Source organism: Exophiala dermatitidis (genome assembly GCF_000230625.1).
Source record: "Exophiala dermatitidis NIH/UT8656 unplaced genomic scaffold supercont1.5, whole genome shotgun sequence".
NCBI classification, from domain to species: domain Eukaryota; kingdom Fungi; phylum Ascomycota; class Eurotiomycetes; order Chaetothyriales; family Herpotrichiellaceae; genus Exophiala; species Exophiala dermatitidis.
The window spans coordinates 2,240,727-2,262,120 of NW_008751650.1; the positions used below are offsets into that span (position 1 = coordinate 2,240,727).

Consider the following 21,394-nt stretch of genomic DNA (forward strand, 5'->3'; position numbering starts at 1 on the left):
CTGCCCGTAATTATCCCAGAACAATTTGTCGTAGCTCAGGGGAACTATACTGTTTGAAGATGCACCAATTTGTCAAACGTTGGCCATGCTTTTGTCAGAGAGTGGATCACTGGTGACGAGGCTGAGAACATGAGGCTGAGAACATGAGGCTGAGAACATGAGGCTGAGAACATGAGGCTGAGAACATGAGGCTGAGAACATGAGGCTGATATGGATCACGTGACAAGATTAGTCAGCGTGGCACTGCTAGGGTGGTTCTAGGCCGGTTCAGTTGGGACGAATTTTAGTGCAGTACTAGCAGTCGCTGCAGGGCTCAACGCAGCCGAGCGCCACCCACTTTTATTTTCCATCCCGACATCAATGCGCCGTGTTGAGTGACTCAGGGCCCAGTTGTACTCTCCTATACTCCCAGTCCATAAAGTCGCACTGCATTCCCTTTGGTCTTGTCTTCCTTGGTATATTCATCGCCCTGACTTCCCTCGTTTGTGGATCAACTATCGTCCAAAGACCAAGCCAACGCCCAATATGGAGGCCCTCAAGGCGACCTTTGCACGATGTAAAGAGGAGAACAGACCGGCCCTGGTAACCTACTTTACCGCGGGGTATCCCACCAAGGAGTCAACCCCGGATGTTATGCTAGGGCTACAGGCCGGTGGTGCTGGTAAGAACACACGATTCCGTAAAGCATGTTGACGTCTCTAACTTGTCGCCGTCGCAGACATCATCGAACTCGGCTTGCCCTTCACCGACCCTATTGCGGACGGACCTACGATTCAAAAATCAAATACCATCGCTCTCCAGAATGGTGTCACAGTTTCAACCGCGCTGGAATTCGTTCGAGAGGCTCGGAAACGAGGCCTACGAGTTCCCGTGCTCTTCATGGGTTACTACAACCCCCTCCTCCGATATGGTGAAGATCGCATGTTGAAGGACTGCAGAGAGGCTGGAGTAAACGGATTCATCATGGTGGACTTGCCCCCGGAGGAGGCGGTGAGGTTTCGAAACAACTGTGCAATGGCCGGTCTTTCTTACGTCCCGTTGATCGCTCCGGCCACTTCGGAGAAACGCATGAAGCTGCTCTGCAAGATTGCCGATTCTTTCATTTACGTGGTTTCAAGAATGGGTGTCACTGGCGCAACCGGCACGTTGAACACCAAACTTCCAGAGTTGTTGGAAAGAGTACATCAATACTCTGGCGGCGTGCCCGCTGCCGTTGGGTTTGGTGTCAGCACAAGAGAACACTTCTTGAGCGTTGCGGAGATTGCTGAAGGTGTGGTCATTGGCAGTCAGATTGTGACGGTTCTGGGGAACGCGAAAGAAGGAGAATACGCAAAAGCAGTCCAGGAGTACTGCTCACAGATCACTGGCCGAAAAGTCGGTGAATTCAACGAGACAAACGGCCTCACCAGAGAGGTGGGCATCGTTGAGACCATGAACGCCGCTAAGGAGCCCAATGCCTCGACCAATGGTCTCAATGGGCATCAAGTTCAAGTCGATAAGGTCATCACGGACGCGGACGTGCCGTCGGAGCCAGGTTTGGCCGACCAGCTGGATGCTCTCAATTCTGAAACAAACGGTACAGAGCCCAACCCTAACGCCATCCCGGCCCGGTTTGGCCAATTTGGTGGTCAATATGTCCCCGAATCGCTGATGGACTGCTTGGCTGAGCTCGAGGAGGGCTTCAGCAAAGCTAAGAACGACCCTGAATTCTGGAAGGAGTTCAGATCCTACTACCCTTACATGAGCCGTCCTTCATCGCTTCACCTGGCAGATCGCTTGACGGAAAAGGTGGGCGGTGCTCAGATTTACCTGAAGCGAGAAGATCTCAACCATACTGGAAGCCACAAGATCAACAATGCCCTGGGTCAGATTCTTGTTGCGAAAAGACTAGGAAAGACACGCATCATTGCCGAGACCGGTGCTGGACAGCATGGCGTGGCTACGGCCACAGTATGTGCCAAGTTCGGCATGGAGTGTGTAGTCTACATGGGCGCGGAGGATGTGCGTCGACAAGCGTTGAACGTGTTCCGCATGAAGCTTCTCGGCGCAAAAGTTGTCGCCGTCGAGGCTGGATCTCGAACCCTCCGTGACGCCGTCAATGAAGCGCTCCGCGCATGGGTCGTCGACCTCGACACTACACACTATATCATCGGCTCGGCCATTGGCCCTCATCCGTTCCCGACCATTGTCCGCACCTTCCAGAGTGTCATTGGACAAGAAACAAAGGAACAAATGAAGGAACTTACCGGCAAGTTGCCCGATGCTGTCATCGCCTGTGTCGGTGGCGGTTCCAACGCTGTGGGCATGTTTTTCCCCTTCAGCTCCGACCCGTCGGTGAAGCTTATCGGTGTCGAAGCCGCCGGCGAAGGCGTCGACACCGGCAGACACTCGGCCACGCTGTCAGGTGGTTCGGTCGGTGTGTTGCACGGAGTCAGGACCTACGTTCTGCAGAACGAACATGGCCAGATTGCCGACACACATTCCATCTCCGCCGGACTCGATTACCCTGGTGTCGGGCCCGAACTGTCGAACTGGAAAGATAGTCAACGCGCCCAGTTCATCAGTGCCACGGATGCTCAGGCCCTTATCGGGTTCAGGACTCTCAGTGAGACCGAGGGCATCATCCCAGCTCTCGAGTCCAGCCATGCAATCTATGGGGCTATGGAAGTGGCCAAGAAGATGAGCAAGGATCAAACTCTGGTTATCTGTCTCAGTGGACGGGGTGACAAGGACGTTCAGAGTGTCGCGGACGAGTTGCCCAGATTGGGACCTCAGATCGGGTGGGAGTTGCGATTTTAAAGCGCCATAGGGTCGGGCGTAAGGATTTCTGGAGGTCGGCTACATTCATGGGTTTCCTGAGATTGGTGGCCCCTTAGCTTCAAGCCGGGAATATGAAAATATCAGATTCGGATCTCTAGATCTGGTTCGTGTATAGTGACGTGCATCTGTGCTAGACTGGTGTGGATGCAATCAATGCAAAAAGCTATGAAAGATCAATCAATTAATTCAGGCTTCGGCTTTTGGAAACCACGTAATCTTGCATTGATCACCTGTGTGACGTCTCACTAACTACATACAGCATTGAGCCTGTGTTTGTCTTCTAGTACTGGTAGCTAGTCTATTGCCACCTGTTTCATTTTGGCTATCTATCTACTTATGATTTAAACCGACACAGAGAGCCTGTATCATCTCATATTCATATGTATATTCCCCCTTTCAGCGCCCACAGGCAAATGGCTGAGCAACGTCGTGGGGAGACTGTCAAACCACCGCTCCTCGATAAAGTCTGATGGTCCTTGACTATCTGGAGCAAGGACGTGTTTCTGGCGGCAAAAGATGAAGAGGTAGTGGTACCATCGCGGAGAAAGAAGGATACTTGCTACTCACTCTCTAGATTGCAGGCAGGCAGATTGCAGGGTTGGGATAGTGTGCCGATTGGAGCGTTCTGTTTCCAACTCCTGCCATGATGTCGTAGACCTCGATAGTACAGCAGACGAACGAGCCTGACAAAAGAAACAGTAAAACAGTAGGACCTTCAAGTTCTGCAGTGCCAGAAGAGAAGGGCACGTTGTTGTGGGTACTGGTACTCGTACTGGTGCTGGTGTAAGAGTTGTAAAGTTGTAAAGAGGACATAATGCAGCAGGAAGATATAGGTTCCCAGGCGTACCGGCGTCAGGTGCCAACATCCTGAATAGTTCTGAGGACTGGGCCTGCAGTGCCCTCGTAGGCAAGCCGACCAGATCTGGCTGAAGCCTGAAGCTGAGGCTAAAGATTGAGGCAGGCATGTGATCTAGACTCGTCACTGCAGTGAATACCTACCTAGGTACCACGGCAACTTGAACTAGCGGCAACCCAATTTCAAAAAACACAAGCATATTAATATTGTCGACGGATTTCACTAACAATAACGCAAAGACCCCCAGCACCGATAGTGCAGGTCAAGCCACCTTGGCTTAATCGGCTAGCCGGTCAACAAAGGTGTGTGGCAGCTATCGACTGGGCGAAATCGAACCGCGACCGTAACTCCTGCGAACCCGGGGTGACGCCAACCAGCGGTATACCGACGATCAATGCGAATAAAACTCCAGCGAACCCGGAGTGACACCAATCAACGAGCCGTCCGAGGCAAGAAAAAACCCAACGATCCCGGGTTTCACTTCCCACGACCCCCATATCACAGGGGTTCGTGGAAAAAGTTTTTGTCGATCTGGTTGATGGTCGAGGGTTCGAATCCTGGTGTGGTCAGTTCCTTCGTTTTTTTTTGGTCGTTTGAGATTTGTTTTTGAGCACTGAGAGCGCGGTTGTGTGCGGCGCTGCAGTGGCTGTTGCCCGGGCGTTGGTGAGGTTTAGCCCAACGCAAGGTGAAGGATAGTGATTGTCCCCTTTTTTGCCAGTGGCCTCGAGGTTGTTATCGGCCACGCTCATATATCGATATTCGTTCTGGAACACTGGCTGGAGTGGAATGTCTCCGCTGCATTTGGTTGCCCACGCGCTCACCGCCTGGAAGTGTCCTTCAACTGAAACCCTGCGTTGCCGATATCTTACCGTGAAGTGCAGCCGTCCTACGCATTCGATCAACTCAACCACATCACCTCATAAATGTAGAGCTCTTAAGAAACCAGATCCAGACGACCACGTCTTCTTGAACGCCTCGAACATCGATGTACCGCTACACCGTCTTGTGCCCCGGCCACGAAATTTCTCCCGCCCCCTTTTTTTCTTGAAGCAGCGTGCTTGGGCATGTGACAACAACCGCATCCTCACAGCGGACTGTTTCAAGTATACCGTCTCTGGGGCTATTGAACGGCCTCACCTGGGATGGATATTCTCACATATTCTTGGTGCATTCTGGCCGCCCTGCTCGTTGGTATGGCGTTGCCTAGCAACTCACAGCTCAATAATGTCCGGAGGTGCGGCTGCTCACATCCCGAAGGCTTGCAGAGCGGTTTCGGCATTCTTGCAGCCTCGCCATCTGAAGGCTGGCCCATTCGACAAGGCTGAACATAAAGAACGTGGTTCAAAAAGACTTCGGGTCATCAAGGCTCTATTGAAGTCATGTGACGGCACGTGATGCTACATTCTGGAATGGTTAGTCAGCTGCGGAGGAGGAATGTCGGGGAACGCCCACTTCGGCCATCACTCTCCTCCAGACTCGATGCTTGTCCTGTCTCCCTGACACCTATCCTGACTCGAAAAATGCGAGTTATCAATGCTCACTCCTTGCGAGTTGCATTCGCATCTGGCCACTATCGCCGACCTCAGCACAGTCTCCCCTGGAATAATGGAGTCCCCGCATTATCTGCTTAGCCCCAAGGTCACATTTCCCCGGTTCATCGCCAGGACCTTCTCCAGTCCCCATGTCTCCACCGGATCTTCACTCTCGTATGTTGAGATACCTAAACCGAGCGGTGCGATAGAGGTTGTGGAGCTCAATACACGTCCAAGGATCTGCGGAGGGACTGACTATCTCTTCTTTCCCCACCGGATATGTGGTTACCTCGGGTTTCCAGATGGAGAGGGGATGACTGAATGTGTACCTGTGTCCTAAAGATAATAGTCAGTAGAGTACTGGGCGGGCAAAGAGTTGACCTAGGGATATAAAGCATGTGAGACCTCAATGCCCACCGAGACCGGCGCCGGACGAGCTCTTCTCCCTCCTCCCAACCCAGCTCCTCTGTCTCATTCTCTCTGCTTTGGTGCTCATTCCCAGCAAGATGCTGAACAAAATCGTTGTCAATACTTACAACCTATGGGTCGTCGTGTTCGTTGCTTTGGGCACCATCTCCACGGCCTACGGTCTTGCCATCATCGGGTCAACGGTTGGACAGCCCAACTTCTACACCTACTTCAATCTCGCCACATCAGGCCAGCCCGGGTATGACCATACGACGAACATAATCGGCGCTCTGAACGGCGTCAACTCGGCCGGAGCGATTGCAGGATGCATCTATCAAGCGTGGTCTGCCGATGTCTACGGCCGGAAGCGAACCATGCAAGTAGGTTGCGTTATCCTGATTGTCGGGGGCGCTCTCTGCGCCGGTGCATACGACATGGCCATGTTCCTCGTGGGGAGGTTCGTTGCCGGACTGGGTGCGGGCATCCTTGCTTGCGTGGTCCCCATCTATCAGGCCGAGGTCTCGACGCCCGAAACCCGCGGTGCCATGGTCTGCGTCACGGGCATCATGTACGCATTGGGCTACAGCCTTGCCGGATGGTTGGGGTATGCGTGCTTCTACATGAAAGCTAAGGACCCACTGGCCCAATTCGCCTGGCGTTTCCCCCTGGCTTTTCAGGTGGTGTTTCCCATCATCCTCCTTGCCGGCAGCAAGATCGTGCCGTACAGTCCGCGGTGGCTGCTCTCCAAGGGACGACGACAAGAAGCATTGGACGTGGTCAAGAGGTTGCACAAAACCCCCGCCGACACTGAGGACGTGAAAGCCCGGCAGGAGTTCTGGCTCATGGAGCAACAGTACGAGATGGACGCCAGCCTGGCCGTGCGTCGGTTCGAACTCTTCCGCACCCCGGCCAACCGCAAACGGGCACTCATGGCCTGTGTTCTCATGTGGGGGGACTCCTTCTTGGGAATCTACGTCATGACGAATTACGTGAGTGAATACCTTACACAAGATCAAATCACTTGAATCAACTATCTGTCATCCTCTTACTGATCACCTGGACTTACTAACACTTATCATGACAGGGCGTTTTAATCTACGCAAGCCTAGGTCTCGGCGGATCTACCCCCCTCCTCCTCAACGCATGCTGGACGACCCTGACCATCATCGGCAACACCTGGACAGCACTCTACATTGACCGATTTGGCCGACGCAAATTCATGCTCATCGGATCCTGTGGCTGTTTACTAGCCCTAATACTGCTATGCGCATTGACGGCGTCATTCTTAGGAACGGACAACACAGCCGGCCTCAAGGCCGCCGTCTTCATGGTCTGGCTGTACATTGTGTTCTGGTGCTTCTTCATAGACGCCACGCAGTACGTTTACGTTTCCGAAATCTTCCCCAACCATCTTCGCCCGCACGGCGTCGCCTTGGGTCTGTCGGCCTTCTACCTCGCCAGCGAGGTGACGTTGGTCGCGGCGCCCGTGGCCTTGAACGATATCGGGTGGAAGTTTTATTTGGTTTTGATTGTCCCGAGCGTCTTTTATATAGTTGTCATGTACTTTATGTTTCCGGAGACAAAGGGTCGCACCCTTGAAGAGATCGGCGACGTCTTTGGCGATACGATGCATGTCGCTAGTCATTGGTATACTGCCTCGCCGGAGGAGAGGGAAAAGATCGCACAGCGGGCTCTGAGGGAGACGGAGGGTGGTGTTGTTCGTGAGAAGGGCTACAAGGCTGAAGGTTCCGTCTATGAGGTTGAGAATGCTGGCTCTGGCTCGGAAGAAGTCGAAACTGTTGAAAGACGTGAGTTTGGCAAGGCTTGATCATATATATAGCTATATACCAGGGCTTATCTACATGACTGACCGTCAGGTCTAGAGCAGAGGAGCCGCTGATAGAATTGCAGAATTGCAGGAATGGGAAATAGTCATGTCAACGCGAGAATATGGAAATGAATAGAATTCGTCGTTGGGCTGTGAGTCTGAAGCATGATATGAAGCATCCAATCCGTCTACTTCATTCAACCCATCGTTCCCATTGTAGTGCAGTAAGATAGGTAGTGCAAACCGGTACGTCACACGATATAGAGGGCATTGAAGACGCTAGACCCAGGGTCGAAGATATATCCTTAAAAGAAAGGAGGCCCATCTACCTGCCATTGACCGCATTTCTGTCCGGCAGGATGGTCCTTCGTTGAATGCTGCCGTCCCACCCAATCGGCATATTGACCATCCATCAAGTTAAACCTATGCGGTGGAACGCAATGCAAGGCAAGGCAACGACTAGCTCAGTCTCGGACGCTCTTTGCTTTGGTATCCAAACTCTCCTAAGTTGACGTCCACTCCCATGACGGTACCACTGTACCTCCGCAACTCAAGAACTTGGTCCTACTTATGTCGACTTCAAAACCTTGACCCGGACCCCTTTGCTGTCGAGCTTCGGACTGGGCAGGAAGAAGTCGTGCGCCAATTCCACGTCCGAAATGTCCGTTTCGTAGAGTTCGAAGTCGAAGTTGCGGAATACGGCGGCCAGGGTCATGTAGAGTTCGGCGTGGGCGAGACTGTTTTCCACATAAGGGACAAGATAAGTTAGAGAGAGCTTGATATGATGGGGTCACTGATGTGCTGTTATATGATGTGATATAATGCCGTATGATTCGACGTGTGGTTGTACGAGTGGTTGGGCAGAGGGACATAAGAGTGATCAAGGTGAAGGGGAAATGAAGGGAGTGATTGGCTTTCAGCTGAACAAGCTGTGCTGCCCAGCCGCTTGAAAGTGGCGAGATGTGGCAGTATGGGACTGATTACCTGGTTGGGTGCGTAGATGGAATAATGAGGACATGGCATTTTGGAATATTGAAACAAAGGAGACAGCAGGTGTGAGAAGTATGAAGAATGGATCAACCATTCCATATGCCCCACGTCGAAACATCTTGCGGCTTGAGAAAAGCAAGGACAAAAGTCCCGGGGCAATAAGAAACCGAGTGTCGAGTCTGAGTCTTCAGGGGACGAGTGAAAGGAGATGACGAAAGGGGGAAAGCTAATGCAGCAGAAGGGACTATACTCACTTTATGCCCAGACAACTTCTTGTTCCTTTACCAAACCCGACAAAATATCGCTCGAGACTGCTTCCGTCTAGAGCCTTGGGGCTTCCGATCCATCGCTCAGGTCGGAATTTCCTGGGCTCGGGGAAAATGTCTTCATCGTCATTCACATCCACAATCGTCATGGAGACAGGCGTGCGTGGCGGGATCACCCAGTCCTTGTAGGTGATGGGCTTGGAGAACAGTCGCGGGTTTCGTGTCGTGACGGCATATGACATCCTGACCGCTTCACGTACACAGCCGGTCAAGTAGGGTAATTTCTCAAGTTCGACCCACGATAACGGTGCGGAAGGATCGGGGATGGCATTCTTCAGCTCTGCTTTCAATTTGGCCAACACATCTCGGTTGCTTAGTAGATGGAAGGTTGCGACGGAAAGCGCCCAACCGGTGGTGGTCACGCCAGCGGCCACAACGAGCTGAGCCTCGTCTTGGAGGCGTCGAGTCTCTTTCTCCGATGGGGGCAGGTTGCCTGAGATGAGTTCTTGGAACACGGTCGGATGAGTCGATTTTGCGAGCACGTCGTTCATCTTGCCTTCTTTCATAGCGTTGATTTGCTTGCGGAAATCCTGTAGGAAATCAGCCTCGTTCAATGCACCGAAAACTGGTTGTAATTGATTTGGACGTCTATGCCGTATGCTCCAAGTGGTGCATGCAGGGGATGCACGGGAGGGATTCATGAGGTTGGGTTAGAACGCCATACGTACCGCTTGCATACGGAAGACGAGCGCGTACAGCGGCTCGATCTTGACCAAGATGGATTCAGGAAGCGTAAACAAGACCTTTGGCACCCACGGGCACTGTAGAGAGAGATGTCCACTGATACTGGCTGCCATGAACGGCTCGTGCAGGGTCTTCTCAAAATTCGGTAGCTTGAGGTGGTCGTAGCTGATTGAGAAGCAGTATTCCATCACAACATCGCCCGTCAGAGCCATGAACGCTCGGTTTATGGGCAACACTTTATCTTCTCTCTGGAACTCGCGAATGCGGTCGAGCAATGTGTCAATCTTGGCCCGGATGATGGTCTGCAGGTCGAGAATGCGAGCCCGCGAAAAGAGTGGATTTAATGCCCCTCGGCGAATGCGATGAAGCTCGTCGGGCCCAGTAGTGAAGACTGAGGTGTCGCATCCAAACCGGCCAGCCATCCAGTCGTACTTGTCCACCCGACCGGCTTTGGTGTAAAGAGTGTCGTAGAACTGCGAGTCCTGGATGTGTATTTCATCGGGGACAATGCGAACGATGGGGCCTGATCGGCCGGAAGGTTAGAAACCGTTGTTGTCATTTCGAGTTGTTGCTGGGACCGCGAGATGCCTTTCACAGCTGGGAAACCTACCATACTTTCGGTGCAACTCCTGCACTTTGAACGTGAACTGTCCTTTCTTGACGACCTCGTAGTAGAACTCGTGCCACCGACTGATCGCTGCATATTTGGGCCCAGGGAATTTTGCTAGGGGGTGGAAATAGAGGCGGTACACCACAAGGCCAGCCAAATAGGTGATATATGCCACCAGGAGGCTGGTGATAGGGTAGCTCAAAACCGTTGAGATGGCCATGATTGGCCTACTTCAGAATGTTGTCTAACCTGCCAGTGAGTTCTATAAGACAAAAGGTCAGAGATATTTTGAGTGCGTAGAGGTTGGAAGCTCAGTACATGGTACTTTCGTATGGGTGGGTTCAAACCGTGGCATGAGGATCATTACTGATCATTTGATCAGTTGAGGAGGTCGGTGCTGGAGCCCCTCGTCCGACCTTCTTCGTATCGAGATCTTTGCCAACGCGTCTCTGAACATATCCCCTACTGCCGTTGCTGCAGGCCGTGCATACCCTAAGGACTGCTAGCAAATGCGTTGCACATCCGCAGAGGGCCAGCTTGCGTAAAATCCACCGGGGGATCACAGCAAACCAATGATAAGGATCCTAAATGGGCGGCGTGGTGAACACAGACCCGCAAAGGGTCCGTACCGTTGCAACCAGAACGTTGCCTAATGCATGCTAGGGAAAGACCGGCGCCACGCATCACCATGGGGGTCAAACTCATACCCACTTGGTCGTGGAGCTGTTCTTTCGGGCACCTGAGGCCAATATCTCGCCCCATAGCTGTGCAAATTGCAGCCTAGAATTTCGCGTACTTGAGGTCGTGAATCGTTCATCGCATTATTCGTCATCTCGGGCCCTTCGCTCATTCTGGCTTCTGGCCGCATACAAAGTGCCAGCGTAAATACAAATGTAGACTTTTATCCTGGAATTCCTTCTTCACCAGGGCCATTGTCACCTGGGTGTGTTCCACACTATAGCCCAAGATCCGGGTGTAGTACGCTAGCATGAACGAGGGGACTGACTGGATCATCTGGATTTTCATAAGCTCCCCGATTTCTTTCAGCTTCGGATCCTTTGCCCAAGGGCCGATGGGTATCTGTTCATGTTAATGATAAGTGATGGTCTGTTTGCGGGAAATGCTTGCCTTCCGGATGATCTCAGACACATTCTGGAATCCAGCATCAATCATCCACTGTCGGTGTTGGTGCGCGATGTTTAGGCGTTTGCCAAACATGGTGCTTGCTCGGTCAACTTCACGAATCCACTCTGAACATGCAGGAGCCCGCTCCATGCCTCCGTCGTCACTGTTGAGCCAACACTCGTGATCTTGCATTTCCATCCATCCCCCTGGCTGTAGATTGTCATACGCCTGTGCATAGAATTTTGGCCAGTCGGCGATTCCTCCACACAATGCGCGTCCATGGATGAAATCAAACTTGCCAGACTCATGAAATGTCCATTCACTCTCGGCGTCATCGATGTAAAATTGTAAGTTAGGAGGCACCCAGTTTGGTTGGATAGGAGATAGATCTGTGCCGATTACTTGTGCCATAGGAAACCGGTCAGCCATTTCGATCGCCCAGATACCTGTACCCGTGCCCACATCCAATACGCGTTGGGGATCCCGCGGCAAAGGGGCCGTGTACAACTCTCCTCCAAGAATCATTTTGAAGAGGTGGTGCAGTAAGTCGAGACGTTCTTGTTCTTCTTCGTCATTCGGAATCGGGTATTCCCCGTCTCGGAATGCATGGTATGTGCGGCCGTTCTCATAACGGTGATTGTATATTGAAGACCGAAGAGAAGTGCTTAATACTGTCTGGGAGTCGTCGCTGAAAGCTGAATCTGAATCACCCGACCGACTCTAAACAAGTGGTATAGATGGTGAGCGTTCGGTCTGGACTGTATAAGGACGCTTAGAGTAAAACAATTCTTACACTGGTATCTTCTTCTGCTGAAACATCTCGATCTTCCTGGACTGTTGCTTGGTTTTCAGCACCTTCCTGCCACATTTCCACTATGCTTGCCAACGTGCGCCTAAGTGCTGGAAGGGTTTCGGGCGAAAGTCACAATGATGGCGGAAGTTGGTGATGGGTGGAACTGGGAAAGGTTTTCTGATGCCGGCGGCAAATAAAGAAGGTTTATGGTTTTCTGAGGCGAACGCGGTGCCCGACATGCCAACAATATTCAAGTTGCTGTCTGTTGTCTACTACTGTCACCTGTCAAAGACGGCAGACCCCCATGTCACGCTTTGCTTGATGTGGGCTATGCCCTGAGTGGAGGATGGAGGGGAAGCTCAAAGCCCCCACATCGTTCGTTCGCGCATGTGAGGAGCGGTGACCGGTACTCTATCGAATGGAGTATTCTCTGTGACGATCAATGATGAGTACAATTGTCCAAGTGTTGACCCTATCACGCCGATACTGCAGCAATCCCATGTCTCATGCACCCTGATACAGCTCGGGACGAATTCCTGAGCGCTCTTGGTCATTGCAAGTGTTTTTGTGGTAGGGCCGGATCGGAACGGGCCTGCTCGGATCCCCATACACTAGAATAACGAGGCCAGCGCATCTAACTTGGATCCGGTCGCTCACTATTATGGCTCGGTAGACCAGCGCTCTGCCATAAGGTAGTTGTTGATCCGTGGCACGCTTGCTTGAAACGGGTTCGATGGCTAGCATCTTCCTCACCACAGAAGCAACCGTTAAGCATGGTCTAGCGACGCTCCAGAGAATCCCTTCAGGCAAATGACCAAGGCATACATACCTTGTACATTTCCGAGAAGCGAAAGTCCAGCAGCTCAAGCTGCGATTCGAAAGAGTAAGTCGGTGAGTGGCTCGATGATACCGTCTCCACGCTCTGGTCCAAATTTTCTTCTCAATATGTTGCCCGAAGATGGGTGCAGGGCCACATATCGTCGAAATAAGCACCCAAGAGACTGCTCAGAAGAGAAGCACAGATTTACAAAGACAGTGCTCGGGCTGCCTGCCAAAATGGAGTATTTGAAGGGACAGAGGGATCCGTTGCAAGCCGCCCTGGTAAATGCTGGCCGTGTTGAGCACATGCAGTCAATTTTTGATGACAAAGCCGAAGGACTCGAGTCTCGGCAGGAAGAGCTTCTGACGGGTGGCTTGTCCAAATTTGATGTTAAATGGAGCTATGCAGCTGACCAGATCTACGAATCTGGCTACACGTCTATCAGTGATAGTCATCGTATATCTGGTGGGGGTCGTCAGCAACTATGGCATGAATCATGGGATGAAACTTCCTCAGTCAACGGTGAATGCCGTAGCACCTGCTTTTAGCCACAGTTGGTTGGTCTTGATGCAGTATGTTTTTCAGGTGTGAAGAGTAAATGTCTATGGCGACCGCAGGTGAAGCTGCAAGATATCTTTCTCTGTCCTACCATAGCTGTGAACCCCGGAGAGCCCGGAACTTCAGTTGTTGAACGGCTTCGGAGCAAGAGAACTTCCGGAGGTTTCTCGGTGATGGAGCCTCTCGAGGCCAGGAAACGACATTTCCCAAATGGCACCGACAGTCTGCACATGCATGTTCCCGACTGGGTTTGTGATAGCCTTTCTTTCAATATTGAGAGCAAATGCTGTTACTGAGAGTTGCAAACAGGCATAAGAGTGTTCGCCGGGACTTCAAAGAAAGTGTGTGCAGTTCGGCGAAGGTATACTAGTAGGCGCGACAATGCCATTCACGTGACAACCAGATCACGTGGACGGTGGGCGCGTTCAGTCACGTGCCTACGGAATTGCGGATATAGCAGCGTTCGAATGGAGCAAACAAAGTAGCGCAGTTTGTCGCCGACGCATCTCACTGCAGGCTCAGGCTGTGGAGGACCGCAGAGCATTGGCGAAAGCTTTAGCCGATCATCTTCCAAGCTGCTTCTCTTCAACTTCAACACCTCTCACACTCTCACAGTTTCGTTGTTCATCCACTCCATCCTCGGGCTTTCTCGACGTGAAGTTCTTCCCTCTGTCCCGCTATCTTCGCCCACCATGTCTTTCGTCCGACAGATGTTTGGCCAGGTCCAGCGCCGAGCGTTCTCGGCCTCCGCACGACAGGTGTGTTGCATCTTGGGATGTTGTGTCATGTAGACAATAGCTGACGGCCGTCTCTGAATAGTCCTCCAAGGTTGCTGTGCTTGGTGCCGCTGGTGGTATCGGACAGCCTCTGTCGCTGTTGATGAAGCTCAACCCTCGCGTGTCTCAGCTCGCCCTCTACGATATCCGCATGGGTCCAGGTCCGTTGGTCCGTAACGTCAGGCATGTCAGAAAGATAATAACAGGATTTGTTGTACAGGTGTCGCAGCTGATCTGTCCCACATCAACACCAAGAGCACTGTCAAGGGCTACGACCCAACTCCTTCTGGTCTCCGGGAGTGCTTGACCGGCAGCGAGATCATCCTCATTCCAGCCGGTGTTCCGAGAAAGCCTGGCATGACCCGTGACGGTAAGCCACATTCCAGGCACGAGAAATGCTTAGTTCTAATGGGCTTTAGATCTTTTCAACACTAACGCTAGCATCGTCCGCGACCTCGCAAAGGCTGCTGCCGACGCAGCCCCTGAGGCCAAGTTGTTGGTCATCTCCAACCCTGTAGGAGAAGCCTTTCAGATGACGAAAAGAATGAGCTGTTAACATGAGTCCAGGTCAACTCGACCGTGCCCATCTGCGCTGAGGTCTTCAAGAGCAAGGGAGTCTACAACCCCAAGCGTCTCTTTGGTGTGACCACTCTTGACGTTGTTCGTGCTTCGCGATTCATCTCCGAGATTAAGGGAACCGACCCGGCTGAGGAGAACGTTACCGTTGTTGGTGGACACTCCGGCGTTACCATTGTCCCCTTGATCTCCCAGTCCCGTCACCCAGACATCTCTGGTGAGAAACTTGATGCTCTGGTCAACCGCATTCAGTTTGGTGGTGATGAGGTTGTCAAGGCCAAGGATGGTGCCGGTTCCGCAACTCTTTCCATGGCTTTTGCCGGTGCCAGATTTGCCGAGAGCTTGTTGAGGGCATCGCAAGGCGAGAAGGGCGTCATCGAGCCTACTTTCGTTGACAGCCCTCTGTACAAGGACCAGGGAGTCGAGTTCTTTGCCTCGCGCGTTGAGCTTGGCCCTGAGGGCGCCGAGAAGATCCTCCCGGTTGGCAAGATCAACAAGTACGAGGAAGGCTTGTTGGAGGCATGCTTGACTGGTGAGTGTCCCAGCGACTTCAGCCGAAATTGCGGAGCTAACACAGAAATTCAGATCTCAAGAAGAACATCCAGAAGGGCATTGACTTCGTCAAGGCCAACCCATAGAGGACGATGGCATGAAGGGTGGACTGGAGCGTGTATGTACAAAAGCAGGATACCACGACAGCTGGGATAGGAGTTACTATCCATCTAGTAATCTAGTTGGAGGCTCTTTTCCGCCCTCGTAAAGAGAGAATCAAGCCTTGTGCTTACTGTTCCCCCTGTCTATCTCTCTCCTTCCTGAACCATGGTGGCTCTTTCCAGTAAGCAATCCAGCAACCCTTCTCTACTTTCCCCAGATTCTGCCCAGAATGACAGTACTTGACGTAGGGGGTGTTGTAAATCCGGGGTGACGGTGTTGTTCGTGGTCTATGAGTGCAATTCGTAGGTGAAGACATGGGCATTGTCCGACGGCGGTGAGCAATGTGAATCATGGCCTCAGAACGAACCGCTCAACAGGTGAGAAACAACAAGGGAGATTATGAAGTCAGAGAGGTGCATTATGAAAGAAGCAGAAGAAGAAAAGGAGAACGCGAGGTAATGGAGAGCATCGCAGTCTGTTCCCGTGAGGAGCGCAGTCTGTCTGTGTTGGCGACAACCCGTCATGGTGATGGTGCATGCGGATTTCTGTCTAAGTCGACTCGACTCTTCTTCCCGCGACTTCACTTCTTGTTGCTCTCTCACCTCTCTACCACTCTCTTCAACTCTCTTCAACTCTCTCATCACTGTTCATCCCACTCCTTTCGTCTCATCCCTGGTGTATGTGCTTTTGTCCTTCCTGTTTATCACTTTTGTCGCGCTCCTGTACGTCAGCGCCGGCGCTCTATCGCTGGCAAGTTGATTGTCTGTTGAATCCAGACCGATACACCCTCACTTGTCCAAACAACTCGACCCGCGCTTGGGTCAGACGCAGCATCCCGCGCTGTATCTTCATTTGTCTGTCCGATCGTACGGTTTCCAGTCCTTCGGCCTGTCCAACTACAAGCATGTAAGTCTGCGCCAGAAGTTCCCCGTGGTCCCGCTTGGTCCTAACTCACCCCCGTCTCAATATCAGCCTGATTTCTTCTCCACCACCATCATTCTATTCGACTCCGCCACCCGATCTCAAGCGAAATCCAGATCTTTCTTCGAGCAACCTGCTTTGATACACGCAGAACATGGCTCAGCCACAGAATCTCCCTCGAGTTGACCCGGACGGTGATGCCAAACTGGCTGACGGTCAAGCCGGCAATCAAGTCAACCACAACCTCACTCAACAAGACCTCGCGGCTCACCAGCATCTCCCCGAGTGGCAGGTCTCGGATTTTGGCTGGCCTCCTTTGCAAACCATGACTCCAAGCACCTCTTCTGGTAGTACTACCGTCGAAGATCGGCTGGAGGCGCAAGCCAACGACCACGCTCAGCCGGCTCTGACTCTCACAAACCAGCATCAGCAAGTTCGTCACCCTTTTGAGATCGGCACATACCCAGCCGGAACTCTCATCACTGAATCTGTCACTCCAGAGCAAGCCGCAGTGCTGCCACCCTTCCCATTTGTTTTCCCAGGTGACCTTCACGCAGGCCAGAACAGACTGCCACGAGCAACTCCGGAAGGTCCTAACCCTCATATCTTGCACACTCCAACCAACGTTGGCCAACCATTCCAACCATTCCTGCCGGCTCAGCAACCATCTGTTGCCCCGGCTCGCTTGTTGCATACTCGTGATAGCTTGGAGCTTATTGAAGAGGGCTCGCTGCAAGTACTCGGTGGTTCTGTGGTCAACTCCAACCATTCAGATCGGCTCTCTGGATCGCTACTTACCAACGACTCCACCACCATGGCATCCTCCCAAGACGGTCAGCGCGATCGTTCGTCCTCGCCTGTTGTTGAGTCCATTTACCATCCCAATCTCGTCGGTGAGAATGGCGAGGGCCCAGGTCTATTTGACATCACTCGTGAAGCACCGGCACGGGTACGCCGTGGTCGTCATCGCCGCAGAATGACCCGGCCTGAGCCTCAGATCCGCTTTGTCGCATGTTCGGCATGTCTGGTACTCCACAACCTCGAAGATCTGCTCAACATTTCTTGTGGCTGCCATTACTGCACCCCGTGTCTCGAAGCTGCATTTCGCGCCGGCTGCACAAGCAGGGAGTCTTTTCCACCCAAATGCTGTGGACAACCTTTACGCATCTCGGTCTGGGGCACTTTCTTGCCTGACGACATCAACGCACGCTACAAAGCGGTCGAAGCCGAGTTCAGCGATGCTCGCCCCGTGTATTGTGCCGTGCCCACCTGTTCCGTCCACATCCCAAAAACTGATCGTCTTCCCGAGTACGATCTCGCATTGTGCCCACAATGTGCGACGGCGACCTGTATTCGATGCCGAGAGGAATTGAGGCTACATCAGCGATGGACCTCCACAGAACGTCAATGCCCTCCCGTCGACGCAGCAACCAAGGCGTTGCAGGCTCTTTCGGACAAGAAGAAGTGGAAACAATGCCCAACATGCTGGCAGTTGGTGGAACGAATTGAAGGCTGTGGCCACATGGATTGTGTCTGCGGTGTCGAGTTTTGCTACATTTGTGGCAATCTCTTTGACGAGCATGACCGCTGCAAATGCGTACCAAACTCTTGGGCAGCCGACGAAGATCGTGAAGATGAAGAGGCCGACGCGGCAGAGACAAACATGGCGGATGGAACCGAGGTCGACGATACAGACATGGTTGTTGAACCCGAGGTCGAAAATGCAGGCATTGTTGTTGAACGCGAGGTCGGAAATGCAGACATGGTTGTCGTCGAGCTCGAAAATGCGAACACCAATCCGGCTGAAACCCACGGCGATGTAAATGCACACCTCTGGCCAGACTTTCGCGCAGCAGTTGGTAGGCCCGGACAACCTGCCAGCGGCTGTCGACATAGACACACTGCGCCTGTTGGCGGTGATGACCTTACTTGCCACGGTTGTCTGCAAAACGCTCCTCTGCGCGGCTGCAACGAGTGCGGAATAGAGCTTTGTCGAACCTGTCTTCGTGGCATGCATGGCCAGGCAGGGCGTTTCCCATACTGACGCACCTTTTATCTCGGAGCTGTTGTCCGCTCGACATCCTTCTGGCTGTCGACTTGGACACCATTGCGACACTACTGACAACAACCTGGCAACGGAAGGGCATTTGGTCTTTCTGGCAATCGCACGTTTCCTCCCACAGGCTTGTTGGTAGGCATCTTTCCACCGGTACCTCAACCTTGGCAAACTCGCAGGCTTAACACCCCTGACCACGAAAAGCATTGATTTCACAGTGCTGTGTGCTGGCTGCGCTCTCTGCCGCCAAGACACCAGCAACTTTTGTATGAGTTGGAGACCAGGCCTCCCACCTTCACTTAACACTCCCTATTGTACGAGTTGGATGATCACCACCCCAACAAGTCTTTACTTCGAGCTTCAGCTTCAGAAAAACAAAAACACCAAAAAAAATTTGCTAATTCTGCAACACTCAAAAGTTAATGGAGCACACCCCAGAATAGAATGGAACGGCATGGGATTTGAAAGACTGGAATGCGCACAACACAAAACCAAAAAAATATGCCGCCACCTTCCGAGCGCCTCGTCTGGGACCGGAGGTTTTGAGGTACTGGTATGTCCCTTCTTTAGGGCTTTTGACCCCCAGTGGGACTCCGGATTCATGGATCTGGTCAAGATTCAAAGCGCCTAAGAGGGCTATCAGCTGGCTTGCTACTGCTACTACTAGCATGTAGCACACGCCTTCGGGAGAAAAATCGGCCAGAGAGTGCACTTACCGACCTGCGTTTCGCTGACGGGCGAGACCGGGATGGGTTGGTTAGGCAGCGAGCTAGATTATGTACGAGTAGATTCCATAGATGAATCATGAAAAGGGATCGATCCCAAAAAAAAGACAAAAAACCCATCTCTCTGTTCCGATTTGAAGTAGACTGTGACTTTTTATTCCACGTAGTAAGAATTGGACTGCAGTGGGGTGCAGTAAGTACGGCCAGGAGTGTCGCTATGTAGCTCGTGATCAGATGATCTCGTCTCCCTTTCCCAACTGCCTCCATTTTGTGCAGGCGCGAAAGAGAGCCTCCACCATTGTAAGCCCAGGCGAAACTACCTACTGGCTGCAAGCCAGGCCGAGGGGGGCTACTATTCGTCGCTCGCTATTTTCAAAATACTCTTCCCCAGATTCTCACCCTTCAACATGCCCAGAAACCCCTTGACGGCATTATCCATTCCCTGCGTAATATGGTCAACAGACTTGATTTTCCCCTCTGCAATCCACCTCGCGACCTTTTCGTCCCGTTCACCCTGCCACCGAATGACGTTTGGATCGTAGACGATAAACCCCTGCCATCTGAGCCTCTTGCGCACGACATGACTATAGTTCTTGACGCCATAGCGTTCCGAACTGCTCGAGTCGTTGTACGTCGAAATAGTACCGCAGGCCACGATGCGGCCGAAATCATTGAGATGGGCCAGAGCGGCATCGAGTAACGGACCGCCGACGTTGTCGTAGTAAATGTCGATGCCGTTGGGTGCCAGTCTCTTCAGGGTTTCGGATAGGTTTTCTTCTTTTTTGTAGTTGAACCCGGCGTCGAAGCCGAGCTCGGTGGTGATGAAGTCGAGTTTGCGGTCGTCGCCTACTGAGCCAATGACATGTAACCCTTCCTGCTTCGCAATCTGTCCCACGGCCTGTCCCACGGCCCCAGCGGCGGCAGAAACAAGAATCACATCACCGGGTTTCGGCTGGCCGATCTCATGTAAGGATCCATAGGCCGTCATGCCCGTCATGCCCAGCAGGCCCAAGTATGCTGTCAATGGCACGCCCGGTTGCGGTGAGATGATCTGGGTGGATGAGACGGCAGACTCTGGTACTGCAGAGTACTCTTCGGTCGAGTGGCTTCGGAGCAGGACCAGATCCCCTTCCTTGATCTTGGGATTGTCGCTTTTGAGGACCTTGGCGAGCACGTGGACGCTGACGACGGGTTTGCCAATCGTCATGGCTGGACTGTAGGATTTGATTGAGGGGTCGCGCATCCGCCCGCGCTGGCTTGGGTCGTAGGTTGCGTAGAGATTTTTTGTGGCGAAGCCTCCTTTTGGAGGGGGTGCGGTTTCGTCGAACCCGATGTCTTCGACGGTTAGGTCTTTGTCGGGAACGGGCCAGCCGTCGGGGATGGATTTGTACATGAAGGCTTTGTTTTGGACCATTTTTGCTTATTGAGGAGGGAGTTTGGAGAAATGACTGTGCTCTAGCTGGTGAAAGGATGAGGCGTGGTTGATAAAGGAGACTGGGATAGCGTTCATATACTTGTACCCTTGGATCCCGCACGGGTTATGAAATGGATGCTTGATGCTTACTGATATGTCCCAAAGTCAAGGTTTATATACCTTATGCGGGACGATGCCGGATCTCCATGATGCCACTGCTGTGCTGTGCACTGCGTTTCTCATCAGACCTGTTGAACCTCGGCTCTGAGTTGCTGATGATATAAGCAATGGGGTTTTTTGATCACTGATATGTCCATGACTTGCACCGTGGGAGTACAATATAGTTATGAACGCTCATGCTTTTTTGCCGTGGAGCAGACATCAATCAAGGGCCGAACTTTGGAAGTGTCTCCACGCTGGCTTCGAGTTCGTGGCCGGCTTCATCACATCAAAGATGGTAGACACACCCAGCTTCAGCACAGGGGGGTGGCTTACCTTATCGGCTTATCGATAAAGCCAACATTAGCGATGGCGACAACGATACCTAACTACGACTCGGACGGGCGTTCCAGCCTGCGTCTTGTTGCTACTGCCACTGCCGCCAACCCAGTCACCAACCACTGCACTGCCGTCTGTTTCAGGTTATTATTATTGTACCAAATTATCCCAGTTAGTACTAGTAGTACACGACGGCTGCTGCGACTGCGTCTTCACTTCTGGCCAGACTCCGAGATGCATGCTAGTCACCAGCCAGACCATTGCAGCCCAATAAATAATGTCCACCAAATCAAGGCAACGGAGTGATCAATTGAATTCTCTGCACCGTAGGCACGCATGTCCAACACGAGACATGAGATAAAAGTCGTGACCATTTGCCTTCCATTCTTTCCCCATCGTTGTTCCTTCTTGCCCTCCTTTCTAG

At 52.4% G+C, this 21,394-nt stretch overlaps 9 protein-coding genes across 10 annotated transcripts; 5 read left to right on the forward strand and 4 right to left on the reverse strand.

Annotated features, from left to right (window-relative positions):
* Positions 1-525: 525 nt before the first annotated feature.
* Positions 526-2,799, forward strand: HMPREF1120_06379 (tryptophan synthase; the record flags this gene model as incomplete). The annotated part of the gene is made up of 2 exons (XM_009160580.1): positions 526-661; positions 719-2,799. 2 exons carry the CDS (start codon positions 526-528, stop codon positions 2,797-2,799), a joined length of 2,217 nt encoding a protein of 738 aa, XP_009158828.1.
* Positions 2,800-3,088: 289 nt separating this feature from the next.
* HMPREF1120_06380 (uncharacterized protein) lies at positions 3,089-4,991 on the reverse strand. Its single transcript, XM_009160581.1, has one exon. It carries the CDS (start codon positions 3,783-3,785, stop codon positions 3,384-3,386), a length of 402 nt encoding a protein of 133 aa, XP_009158829.1. The 5' UTR covers positions 3,786-4,991; the 3' UTR covers positions 3,089-3,383.
* Positions 4,992-5,714: 723 nt separating this feature from the next.
* HMPREF1120_06381 (MFS transporter, SP family, sugar:H+ symporter) lies at positions 5,715-7,444 on the forward strand (the record flags this gene model as incomplete). Its single annotated transcript, XM_009160582.1, has 2 exons — positions 5,715-6,605; positions 6,701-7,444. The coding sequence occupies 2 exons, from the start codon at positions 5,715-5,717 to the stop codon at positions 7,442-7,444; spliced, it is 1,635 nt and encodes a 544-aa protein (XP_009158830.1).
* On the reverse strand, positions 7,426-10,579 carry HMPREF1120_06382. Of its 2 annotated transcripts, XM_009160584.1 has the most exons (5): positions 10,373-10,579; positions 10,055-10,316; positions 9,429-9,967; positions 8,689-9,290; positions 7,426-8,181 (listed from the first exon to the last, which is right to left on the reverse strand). In XM_009160584.1, the coding sequence occupies exons 2-5, from the start codon at positions 10,272-10,274 to the stop codon at positions 8,013-8,015; spliced, it is 1,530 nt and encodes a 509-aa protein (XP_009158832.1). In that variant the 5' UTR covers positions 10,275-10,316; positions 10,373-10,579; the 3' UTR covers positions 7,426-8,012. The 2 variants fall into 2 exon arrangements, with proteins under 2 accessions (XP_009158832.1, XP_009158831.1); XM_009160583.1 differs by having other exon boundaries at positions 10,055-10,579.
* A 564-nt stretch (positions 10,580-11,143) lies between these two features.
* HMPREF1120_06383 (uncharacterized protein) lies at positions 11,144-12,047 on the reverse strand (the record flags this gene model as incomplete). The annotated part of the gene is made up of 2 exons (XM_009160585.1): positions 11,144-11,899; positions 11,973-12,047. The coding sequence occupies 2 exons, from the start codon at positions 12,045-12,047 to the stop codon at positions 11,144-11,146; spliced, it is 831 nt and encodes a 276-aa protein (XP_009158833.1).
* Positions 12,048-13,028: 981 nt separating this feature from the next.
* Positions 13,029-13,340, forward strand: HMPREF1120_06384 (uncharacterized protein; the record flags this gene model as incomplete). Its single annotated transcript, XM_009160586.1, has 1 exon — positions 13,029-13,340. One exon carries the CDS (start codon positions 13,029-13,031, stop codon positions 13,338-13,340), a length of 312 nt encoding a protein of 103 aa, XP_009158834.1.
* A 702-nt stretch (positions 13,341-14,042) lies between these two features.
* HMPREF1120_06385 (malate dehydrogenase, NAD-dependent) lies at positions 14,043-15,389 on the forward strand (the record flags this gene model as incomplete). Its single annotated transcript, XM_009160587.1, has 6 exons — positions 14,043-14,108; positions 14,170-14,287; positions 14,347-14,496; positions 14,546-14,640; positions 14,694-15,234; positions 15,288-15,389. 6 exons carry the CDS (start codon positions 14,043-14,045, stop codon positions 15,338-15,340), a joined length of 1,023 nt encoding a protein of 340 aa, XP_009158835.1. The 3' UTR covers positions 15,341-15,389.
* A 121-nt stretch (positions 15,390-15,510) lies between these two features.
* HMPREF1120_06386 (uncharacterized protein) lies at positions 15,511-21,000 on the reverse strand. Its single transcript, XM_009160588.1, has 4 exons — positions 19,050-21,000; positions 18,816-18,960; positions 16,312-18,736; positions 15,511-16,252 (listed from the first exon to the last, which is right to left on the reverse strand). The coding sequence occupies exon 1, from the start codon at positions 20,470-20,472 to the stop codon at positions 19,411-19,413; it is 1,062 nt and encodes a 353-aa protein (XP_009158836.1). The 5' UTR covers positions 20,473-21,000; the 3' UTR covers positions 15,511-16,252; positions 16,312-18,736; positions 18,816-18,960; positions 19,050-19,410.
* HMPREF1120_06387 (uncharacterized protein) lies at positions 16,432-18,262 on the forward strand (the record flags this gene model as incomplete). Its single annotated transcript, XM_009160589.1, has 2 exons — positions 16,432-18,096; positions 18,119-18,262. The coding sequence occupies 2 exons, from the start codon at positions 16,432-16,434 to the stop codon at positions 18,260-18,262; spliced, it is 1,809 nt and encodes a 602-aa protein (XP_009158837.1).
* Positions 21,001-21,394: the final 394 nt, after the last annotated feature.